The sequence below is a fragment of the Hyperolius riggenbachi genome, chromosome 4 (assembly GCF_040937935.1).
Source record: "Hyperolius riggenbachi isolate aHypRig1 chromosome 4, aHypRig1.pri, whole genome shotgun sequence".
NCBI classification, from domain to species: domain Eukaryota; kingdom Metazoa; phylum Chordata; class Amphibia; order Anura; family Hyperoliidae; genus Hyperolius; species Hyperolius riggenbachi.
In genome coordinates, this window is record NC_090649.1 from 239979344 (window position 1) to 239991517 (window position 12174).

Sequence of the window (12174 nt, forward strand, 5' to 3'; positions counted from 1 at the left end):
CTTCACTTAATAAGCACTGTTACACTAGTTAATAAATGTTATGTTGACTCAAACACGACTGTAAAACTCAATAAGCATCCTACATTTAGACTTTCAAGCACTTTTTAATAGACTTTGTGAAACATCTGGCTTACTCAACAGATACCTTTAGGCAAACTATTGCAAACTGTTTATAGTAAGCTATGCTAGGTTGTTTTGTATCTCTTTTAATTAACTTTATGGTAAAATGCACTTGAAATGCTTTGGGCATTCAGAGATAGTTTACATATTTTATTAGGTCTGCATTCCAACATGTACTAAGCTATGTGAAATTTCACTATGCCTTCTGCATCAAATGTCTGATTTGTACTGTGGTTCCAGCAATCTTACAGCTTCTACCCTTTCCTTTACTAGAGCAAGTGAGAAAAAAATAAGGAGAACAATGGTCACAATTATTTAAGATCATGATAGTGATAATAAGGCAAGTGAAAACCTATAGGTGTGTACAAATTGCGTTTGTACGCACCTTATCAGCACACATCTATCAGTATTTTAATTCACTACAGAAGCTTGTGTAATTAATGTTGAGTGATACGTTTTCACTGTGAGAGTGTTATCTTATCACTCTAGTGATTAGGTTATCAGCTCTGTATTTAGTCTCACATGCAGTAGATAGGGAGGGGAGGAGCACACACAGGCAGAATGTAGCTCCGCCCTCCTACAGCCAGCCTGCAGCAGGATCCTGCGTATCACAGCCAGGGAAGGAGAGAGAGAGAGAGAGAGAGTAGTAATTGGAAGCAATGGTAGCAATAGTGGTGCTGCTACACTAACATTTGCTGATTATTTTTAAACAGTAAATATTCTCAGAGAGAAGGTAATAATTCCATCTTGCTTGCTGATTTAATGCAGACTGTATGCAGCCTGGGCCAATCATAATCAGCAGGAAGTGCATTCGATTGGCCCAATTTCAACATGAATATTAGTTGCATAAAATGTGCAGACAAGCCAGAATCATTAGCATCTTATTCACCATCTCCAATTGACATGTTAAATTCTGAGCCCCACTGTATACCACTCTTCCCCCATGCAACTGACCTACCAACTCCATGGTGTGTAATGTGTCCTACACTGTCTACCCCACTATGCGCTCACAACTGTCGTACCATCCCACAGCACTCTTGCTTATTTTACCAAAGTTCCATGTTACCAAAACAGCTCTGTGCTTACCCATTCCCAAACCCCATTCTCATTTGCCAGGATATTAAATGTTTACCAGCTCTCCTTACTATCATGCCTACCAAAATAGCTCTGTGCGTACCCACCCCCATTCTCATTTGGCAGCATTCTGCACATATACCAGCTCTCCTGCTTTCATTCTTTACCAACGTTGCTTTGTGCTTACCCAATCCCCATTCTCACTTGCCAGCATCCTGCACATATACCAGCTCTCCCACTCTCATTCCTTACCAAAGCTGTTCTGTGCTTACCCAATCCCCATTCTCACTTGCCAGGATCTTGAATCTTTACTATCTCTTTCACTCACTTTCCCTACTATTCTGCAGAGCTCTGTACTTACCCATCACCAACCCTTATTCCCTCTTGCCATGATCCTACATGTGTATGAATGATCCTGCTTACCTTTCCCCTGCAAAACAGTAATTTGCTTAACGTCTCCCATTCTCACTTGCTGGGATCTTGAATGTGCACTAGCTCTCCCGCTCACCTTTCCCTACTAAAACAGCCCTTTGCCTTCTCATTGCCCAAACCCATTCTCACTTGCCAGAATCCTGAATGTTTACCAGCTCTCCTGATCTTCTTCCTTAGCAAAACACCACTGTGCTTAGTTCTTCCCGGCCCCTCTTTTCACTTGCTAGGATCCTGCTTGTATGCATTGCTAGCTCTCCTGCTCACCTTTCACATGAAGTCCAACCATGTCCATTATGCAATGTGTCTTATCACCCACAGTATGTGTTTAACCACTTCGCCATATCTGGACGCATATATCCGTCCAGATAGGCAGTGGTGCTGCAGCCGTGTGGTGCGCGCGATCGGGCGCGCGCCCGCGCGCGCTCCTGCTGCCTCCCGCTGCCCCCCCCCCCGATCAGTGAATGGGAATATAATTCCCATTCACCGATCTAAATCCCCGGCAGAAATACCGACGCTTTCTCATCAGAGAGCGTGGTATTTCTGCCCCCAGGAAACTTCTTCTCTTCTTTTTAGTTCCTAGATGCGACATCGTTCGCATCTAGGAATTTTTTGAATGTGGCCATCTTGTGGCCAAATAGTAAACTGCACCCACATACCCACATACCTGTACTGACATCTAAAATTGGCTATTTACCTCCAAAACTAAAATTACCCAAATACAGTTTTGTATTAAAAAAAAAATTAAAAAAAATTACAATAAAAAAAAAAAAACTACATAAATAGTTACCTAAGGGTCTGAACTTTTTAAATATACATGTCAAGAGAGTATCTTATTACATTTTTTTAAAATTATAAGCTTGTAAATAGTGATAGACGCAAATTGAAAAAATGCACCTTTATTTCTAAATAAAATATCGGCGCCATAAATTGTGATAGGGATGTAATTTAAATGGTGTAATAAGCGGGACAAATGGGCACATAAAATGCATGGGTTTTAATTACTGTAGCATGTATTAATTTTAAACTATAATGGCCAAAAACTGAGAAATAATGATTTTTTTCCATTTCTATCTTAATCTTCCTGTTAAAATGTATTTACAGTAAAGTGGCTCTTAGCAAAATGTACTACCTAAAGAAAGCCTAATTAGTGGCGGAAAAAACGAGATATAGATCAATTAATTTTGATAAGTAGCGATAAAGTTATTAGCGAATGAATGGGAGGTGAACATTGCTCGGATGCATAAGATTTTCGAAGCTGTAGGCTGAAGTGGTTAATGACTTAGCAGCCTCGCTCTGTACATAGCCTACACCTCCATGCCCTTGCTCTTTTTTCCTACTACCCCCACCATGTATATGCATAAGGTACATGAATATGTACAATCTGTATAATGAAGTTCCATCATGTAAAGGTGACTACTGAAGGGCTCATCTGCCTTTCTCACCCTGGCCACCAAAAGTCCTTGGTATACATCTGGTCCATTGGGTATTGCTTTATTTTTTATGAGAAAGCTTTATATTATTTTTACTATAGTAATGTTCATGCTTCTGTGACCTATTTTAATATCAGACCAAATATTCTCTTTTCAGTCTATTGTGTAAACACGTCAGTTAATATGGGAAACAGCCAGCATTCCCCACTGAGCTCACAGGATTTCAGCATTGTGCCTTTGATTTATTTCTGAAAAAAATACATTTTATCATCATACTTCCAGCAGATGTGTTTCCCAGAACAGCTGGACATACTTTGAAGTACGCATTAGTGTTATTTGCTAATAAAAAAAATAATAGGACTTTCCACTACTTTCTTCTCATTTTATACAGTGTAAATAGTTTTTATTGATTCAAATTTAACAGTACAGTTCCAACATATATTTAATGCTAAAGCAAAACACTGTCAAGCTATTATAGCAAGAACTGTGACCTCTATGTAGGCTTATTAAGGGTCAAAATACCCCCTACAAATGTCTTTTTTATATAAACTGCTCATCAATTAATGTTCTGTCTTTGTATATGATACATTGCAACTCTTGATTCTCTAAAGGTCAAGTCTGGGACACTGCATGGGGCAACTGTGTTTCCTAACATGACTGTAAATTGAAAGTGTAGAGTTTCCAAAAGCAGATGCAAACTATCAATGCTCTTAGTGAACTGACAGCAAAGTAAAACAATTCCAGTTGTAAAATCCCAGCATTGCCTTCTTAAAGCAGAAAGCCACTAAGTTTCTGGACATATACAAAAATATATACCAGACTTTCTTCATTTAAAGGGAACCGGAAGTGAGTCAGGTATGCTGGCTACCATATGTATTCCCTTTTTAACAATACCAGTTGCCTGGCAGTTCTGTTGATCTTTTTGTTTATGAAGCACACACATGAAACAAGCATAAGGCTAATCTAGTCAGAGTGCAGTTAGAGCACCTGACCTGCATGCTTGTTTAGGGTCTATAGCTAAAAATATGAGAGGCAGAGAATCAGCAGGACAGCTAGGCAATTTGCATTATTTAAAAGGAAATAAATAGGTCCCTCTCACTAAACAATTCTCTCATTTCAGCTTCCCTTTAAGTAGCCACATAAAAATGACTTTATTTCACTTGCCACCAAATGTGCAGACAGAACAGCATGGGTACACCCTTAAAGCGGACCTCCAGAGTAATTAACAAAATCCTGCAGCCTCCTAGTTAAAAAATTATAGTTGCCTGAGCAGCCTTGTTCCACAAAGCCACCCCTCGACGTCCGGCACCTGGCCCCGCCTCCCCTTTCTCCCCAGAGAAAAACACCAAGTTATTTACTACAGTAACAATTGGCAAGTGCTGGCGCTGTAACTAGGCACTCGAATTTGTGTTGAGGTGGAGATTATTGTTAGGGGTTAAAAATGAGAAGGAAACGGAACAAAAAACCTGACAAAGATGCCGCCACAAAGCTGCTAGTAGAATCTTGGTAACAGCACACTGAAATCCTCACTATTGGCATCACAGGATGCACAAAATTAATATTTTATGAATGCCCCAAAGGTTCTCTAACCTCGACTAAAACAGTCAATTGTAGATAAGATGCTTAGTAAATAAAAATGGACCACTTATTAAAAGTGATTTGCTTTTTACATTACCGTTTGTTCAACACCATCTCCAACAGCAGGCTGGTAAAATATCCTGTATCTCTGCACTCTGCCACTGGCGGGATCCCATTTCACAGTAAGGCTGCTGGATGTTGCATTGAACACTTGCAGGTTTCTAGGACCAGTCCTTGGAGCTAGGGTATAATTAGCATATATAAAATAAAACTAAATGTAAACATCATTTTGTAGTCATTGAACAACAATAGCACAAATGTATTTTTCTCCCCTGATGATGCAAGACTGCGAAACCGGTCGGGAAGATTCCTGAAACTTTACCTCCATACGGATGTCCACTGGATCTTCACGACGTCTGATGTTCCCTGGACGTTATCTGTGACCTGAGCCATTTTACAACCTTATAATGAGGGTTGTTGGGAGCTGGTAAGCCTTTTCTAGTTTTGATGTTTGGCGGATACCTACCTCTGAGCATTTGATTTATTGTGGTGAAGAATTTACCATTCCCTACATATAATGACTTTCTAAACCTGCCCTGACCTTTGATGTATGCCTGACTTCTGAACTTTTGGACATTGTTCTTCTCAGCAGCGGTTCCATTGTCCCTTGGCGCCGATATATTTGCTATTAAATATCACAAATGTATTCTTAATTGTGTAAATGCTTAAAACTAACTTGTACTGTATTTAAAGCAGTAAGCATAATCTCTGTAAATAAATTCAGGCATCATAAGGCACTTGCACATATCTTTATTCAGCTCCAAAAAAAGACTAAAAAGCCCCAGGACTCGGATCATTCAATAGGTTAATGGACGGTGCTCCCCAGCATCAGTACCAGCAGTGCATGGCAACCTTTCCATTGCTTGGTGAATCAGGGCCAATGTATGCCCATGATTTTTGTTAAACCTGATACCTGCTTTCTGGGAAATGGCTTAGGGTGCATTTGGGCACTCGCTGTGCATTTTCAGAACACTGATTTTTGTTACCCTTTTCTTTTTTTTGGGGGGGGGGGGGGGGGTGACTTGTAGGAATTTTTAAGGGATTCTCAGTGCAATATTATAAACTTGATAAGGTAGGAAAAATTATGTGCTGGTACAGTTAACAATTATTGTTAGAGGTAGATTAAAATTTCTTAGACTTACTGAAGGGGTAAAAGGAGAAATATGGAAGGGTCCATTTCTCACTGTTTCTAAAATAGTACCGTATGTTCCTGATCTGCCTAAAATACTCTCTGAATTATTAACACAGAATGGCTAGTTAGGTCAGGTCAGTCAACTCAACTAACACAAGTCCATTAGTGGCTACAAATACTTTGCAGAAGACATACGGAGTTACAGAGGCGCCAAAATAATACAATTTTCTAAAAGGTTTAAAAATATTCAGGTGGCGGTGGTGGTCCGGCTACACCTAAAAACAGACTCAATACTGTTGATTGAAGATACAATAATTTATTTGCATACTCCTAAAAAACTGCAACGCGTTTCACGGGCAACATCCCGCTTCATCAGGCAATGAACAACTGGAGTATCACACAGCGTGGGGTCCAATATGTGCTTGGGTAACTCAGGTTTGTAAGTATATTACTTACGTTCCATATTACCTCAATTTCCAAAACATACTACACTGTATTGGGCTCTCGGTCTCCATTTCTCTTTGCAGAAGACATAACTCAGAAACAGAAGAAGCCAAATCATCAGCAAGATAGATATGCAACAGGTATTTAAAAATGGCAGAATCCTTATTCCTTTCACTTCATATTTCCTTCATGATTTGTGCTAGATTGCGTTTGGGCTTACCACTACCAATACTAATTCTCATTCACAATGCCTAACCTTAACATATTCCCTAACATTAACCCTTTCCTGATGCTTCGCCCAAACTACTCCCTTATGTTAACTAACCTGCTAACACTAACATGTAAATCTAATCTCCCCTATAATTTCCACTAAGCTTGACAAGCAAAGACTAACCTTAACCCAAATCCATACTCCCTTCGTTCAGTTGCTTTGTTGGAAGCACTTCTCAGATAAGGTATGTGGGTATTGGCAATGGTTACAGTGCCAGGGCCCAAACTACACATACTCATACAGCTTCATGTGCACAAGCACCCAACCTACCCAATAATGAATTGACCTGTTTTTCAACTGTGCAGAACTTACTGGTGAAGTAACTAAAAAAGTGGTCCAAAATGTTTCCATTTAGAGTACTGTTAATAGTTCATCACAAATATGCTATATGTAAAGATAAATAAAATACAATTACGTACCTGCAGTAGTAGTTATTATGATTGGCACTGAAAAAAATGAAGTTGATTAGTATTACATCAACAAGAGAACCAAAGTAAAATATGTCATAAACAAAAAAGTGTCTTTACATGTTCGCTCAGTGCCCATCAGATCTTCACTCTCAGATTCATCGGGGTAGACGGCTCTCACTGCAACTTCATATGGTGTGTCAGCTTCCAGTTCCTCAAATAACAGAGTGTTCTTGTCTCCATCCAGAATAATCTGTGACACATAATTATGGTTGTAACACAAACATACATTAATGTCTCCTTTTAATCTTTGAATAAGGCAAAAAGTTAACCTCTTTCTTTTGTCCTGGACGTCCAGCTGGGAACCAGGCTACCTTGTACAAAGCCACATCTGGTGCCCCATGGTCCCATGTAGCTCTGAAACTGTGCTTTGCCACCTCAGAGAACTGAAGGTTGGTTGGAGCCGGGACTGGAGCTATTCAAGATAAAAAAAAGTGGTGAATATTATCAGAGCAGAGCTATTATTAGATATTTTAACAGATTAGATGTAAGATTAAGAAAAAAATAAAGTGATACTTAAAGTGAAAACAAAGTGAAGAGATAAACAATTGTATCTATCCTCTAACTCCTAAATTACTTTTTGATATCCCACAATTTTTTGTTATGTTTAAAAACTTTAAAAAAAAGCAGATTTATTGTTTTGTGTCAGCTGAATGTAACAGTGTGTCTCAGAGTGCTCAAATATATGAACTATTGATGTTTTTTGTCTACCCTCTCCTGGTACAGAACTGGGATTTCCAGAGCAAAGTATTTTATGGCTGTAATTCCTTATCAGTAGTCCAAATGGGTCTCCACTGGAGAAAAACTGTCAGTTGTATAGCTGAATATTAACTCTTTCAGACAGAGAACGAAGAAAAGCATCACAGCATATTTATTTGTGTGATTTGCACTGTACAAACACATGTCTATCCCATAGATTTTATTGTGAGTGTCACTCTAAAGGAAATCTGAAGGTGTCCATTAACAGTACAATTTTAATAAACAATCTTTTTTTGTTAATCAAATTATTCAGATCATATTGCATGAAAACAGAGAAGTTGGTGGACCCAACTGATTTTGAATGATTGCATTATGGATCACTTAAAGAACTAGTAGATCGACTTGGCGTTTTTTTTCATACATGCTATCGTAACTGGTTTCAATACTGGGAATAGTTTGGATTCTTTTATACTGTGCATCCATTAATAAACAATTGTTTCAACCAGAATTATCTGGTTATTATTATCATTCACAATAAATTGTACTGTTATTGGGCACCTATAGAGTAAAATCAGGAATCAAACCTCCTAATTGTCGGTTCAACAGAAAGCTTTTAACTTATATAAATGTGAAGGCACTAGCCTGACCCAAAAGCAAACATTAACTGCCACAAATCAGAGAATGAAGAATTGTGTGGTTTGCAGAAGCAATCGAAGAGAAGTGACCAGCACCACAGGCACTTTATACTGCAGCTATGTAGAGGCATACAAGAATAGAGAACGACAGAGGAAAAACCATCTACAATACAAGAGAAGATAAGAAATAATCCAGACTGGGCAAAATAACCACTATAGAGATGGTAAGGGACCAAGTACAATTAAGATATCCTGATAACTGACAAGAAAAAGGAGAAGGAGCAAAAGCACTGGATTGTGTTGGTGTTACAATTCTGGTGAACTGATTGTGGAAGCCACATTCTCCTGCACATCAGCACTTCAGCAACTGAACAAGTGGCTTTACATGAATCCGATGCTTCATCCTTCCATCTTGAACTCCTTCTGACCCTTTCCACTAGTTCAGTGCTATAAATAGTGCTAAAGTGTGGTGTTCAGGAGTATCCAGGTGTTCTGAATAACATGTGTCAAATTCAAACACAAACACAAAGGCCTCAGTTCACTATGCTTTATCAAACACTTTATCAAACGTTTGATGATTTACTTCATGGGTAAAATTTAATTTTGAATTCACTAAGTTGTTATATATTTATCAAATGTTTTATCGATAAAACGTTCAATAAATCTATAACACTTTAGTGAATTCAAAATTAGATTTTACTTATGAGGTAAATTATCAAACGTTTGATAAAGTGCTTGATAAAGCTTAGTGAATTGAGGCCATAGTCTCAGTACCCACAAGGGCTGCAATATACAGAAATGATTGCACTGGAGATTTTTTTGTGAATATAGACTATATGGAGTTTATGGAGAGATGGAATGCAAAGTCTGTGGATGCTGCCTGCATGGATGTGGGTATGGAATATGCTCAAGAATGGTTGTCCAGTGGTTATTAATCTCACATTAAATAATATTATTGGTCAACCTACCTGTAGTGCCCTGTGTAGCTATTGGCTGAGACAACCCCGACTCCATCACTGCGGTAACACTGACATCATAGAGAGTTTGTGAGAAAAGGTCAGTTAAAGGTGTAGTTGTCCTTCTACCTTCTACTTCCACCTATAGAAATTAAAATATCAAAATATTTAAATAATAGCAACAAATCATAGTGCACACTACAATATACGCATATTGATTTAAACAAGCAAAATATTGTCTATTTTTTCATTGCAGAAGCAAAGGTGTGTTACGTTGCTGGTAATTTTTGTTTGTTTTTATTTTGTTTGCATTCATTTATGTTTTGTGTCATACTATGTATTAAAGCAAATCTGAACTGACAATAAGCTTATGAGATAATGAATTGTATGTGTAGCACATTAGTAGCAAGGAAAAGAGTTGTTTTTCCAGTACAGGAAGAGTTAAGAAACGTCAGTTGTTTTACTGCAGGAAAGTTCAAAGGGCCATTAGCTCCGCTCTGTTCTATAGTTTAACCTTTTCGGGACCACGTGCATTAGATTCTATGCCGCACTTGTGGCTGTTCTAGCCTGATGCGGCGTAGAATCTACGCTGGCCCGCAATTTCCGCTCCCGGCGCGATCGTGCACACCCGGAGGGGGAGATTAAGCTGTCATATGACAGCCAACATCTCCCCCGAGTGATCAGCAGCCATCGCGTATGGCTGCTGATCACGTGATCACTACGATCGCCGTCCGATCGTAGTGATCAGTTTGACAGCAGCGGTGGCAGGGGGGAAAAGAAGAGGATCCACTTACCTCCCTGCCGTTCCCGCGATGATCGGCACCCCCCTCTGATCCGGCCGGCATCTACGCTCCGTCTGACGTCAGAGCCGAGTCCCGGCTTGATGACGTCATCAAGCCGCAACCCGGAACTGATCGTCAGACAGAACGGAGATGCCGGCCGGAGAAGAGGGTCCCGTGCGGCTCATCGCTGGAGCCTGGAAGGTGAGTGAAGGCTGCTGGCAGAAGGGGGAGGCACAGGCCACCATGGGGGGACACCAATCTAGCCAGCCACACACGGGATCCGGCCGCCTGACCCCCCCATACGTGTGCACCCCCCTCCCGCGCAAAATGCCTGGTCCTTAAGGCTGGGGTAGGCGGCCGGTCCTGAAAAGGTTAAAATACAGACTGATGCAATGTTATAAAAAAAAAGCTATGTAACTAAAAAAAATAAATAAAAATAAATGAACAACTCTTTTCTTTGCTACTCAGTTATATTCATTATCCACACTAAACATACAATTCATTATAACATACATATTTTTTCACTTAAGGTTTGCTTTAAAGATGGCTTTAATACTTTTCTGTTTAAACATAAAATACAAAACAAAATAATAATATTTCATGTTTGACACTCATAGGAATTTGGTGTAAACTCCAAAAAATACAAATAAATCATAAAATCATGAAAAAGGCTTGGCTTTCAGTTTTCTGTTTCCCCCTCTTGCAGCCAAGTAAATTTTTTGTATTTTGACATAAAATTTCATGAGGCTTTGCAAACTATTTAACATGACTATGCAGCAGGACTGATGTTAGTGATCAGTTAACATTGCACCCAAATCGCATTATATGAATGGAAATGTTCACACGCGATTTCCATCAATATAGGACCACCTAGAGTTTTGTGATAGGCAACTGATCAGAATCTCATTGCAAAACACAGATAGTGGAAAACAGCCCAAATTCACATCAATGTTATCCTCACCTCTTTATAGTCTTCTTCCCCTTCGGTTTTGTACCTCACTATGTATTTTAGGACTCTCCCCGGTGCGGGATCCCAGAGTACATTCATTGAGCTGTGGGTGATGTCTCTGAGCCTTATATTTCTTGCTCCTTGAATTGGCACTGTGAAACATTATCAACCATACAAAAAAAGCCATTATTAATGAAGTATCAATGTGAAAAGCAAGACAAAGATGTGAGATATCAAAAGTTCATGTGCAATCTAACTACTAAAAGACCTTTGTTGTAAAATAGTTTAATACAAACAAGTATTGTATGTGGGCATTGTCTGCATGTTTATACCCATGGTAGTATAAGATGACAAAGAAGCCAATAAAACCCTAAATGTTATCTCATGGAAAACATTATTGATGGTTCAGTAAAATACAATTCAATTGTCTTTTCTCCATTAATTTCCAGGAGATAAGGATAGGCCAACAACCTCAAAAATACAAGAGCCAACGGTGCAATTAGTTAGAGTACTCCTCAACCCTGGCTAGACATTCACTGTGGGGATGATAACCCTCTCTTTACTCCAGGCTCGGTAGGAAGTGAAAACCAGATACTTAAAAACAATTTAAAATGGGATAGCAAAATATCAGTGACCTACCAGGAGAAGGCCGTCCACCACTATAGGCAGAAGGAACCATTTTTAAAAACACTTTTTGACAAAGCCATTCATAGGTACTCTTCCCACATCTTTCTCATCTACCAATGTTAAACATTTTGAAAATGGCATTTCCTGTACATTTTTTGTACATATTAAGATTGTATAACTATCAATAGATAGCTAATTATTGCATCTGGTCCTCAGGATTTCAGTATATTCTTGTGTAGCTAGGCAATGTAGAAGGTACCAATGTCAATCAAAAACAGACTGCTCAGGTTAGAAACAAAGCCAGTTCCTGTCTTTAATGCAGTGTGACTGCCCAGATAAAGGAAAGCCCAATAGATACAGTATAGAAGTACTGTATGTTGTAATATAACAACATATGGTAAAAACTGCATGTGAGTTTCAGCAATACAAAGCATTTTTCGGTAAGTGGACTGAACTCTAATGAAGGCATGGGTATATTTGCAGTATGCAAACGTTAACAGCGCTCATATGGCAAGAAT

The 12174-nt window shown here is 39.0% G+C and overlaps 1 protein-coding gene across 4 annotated transcripts in view; it reads right to left on the reverse strand.

Annotated features, from left to right (window-relative positions):
• Nucleotides 1-12174, reverse strand: part of COL12A1 (collagen type XII alpha 1 chain) — a 321024-nt gene that overhangs the window by 160286 nt on the left and 148564 nt on the right. For all 4 annotated transcript variants that reach the window (XM_068281498.1, XM_068281501.1, XM_068281499.1 and 1 more), the window contains 6 exons: nt 11042-11181; nt 9311-9440; nt 7281-7423; nt 7069-7201; nt 6961-6987; nt 4732-4874 (listed from right to left, as the gene is read on the reverse strand). In XM_068281498.1, coding sequence (XP_068137599.1) covers nt 4732-4874; nt 6961-6987; nt 7069-7201; nt 7281-7423; nt 9311-9440; nt 11042-11181 — 716 coding nt within the window. The remainder of the gene's footprint in view (nt 1-4731; nt 4875-6960; nt 6988-7068; nt 7202-7280; nt 7424-9310; nt 9441-11041; nt 11182-12174) is intronic.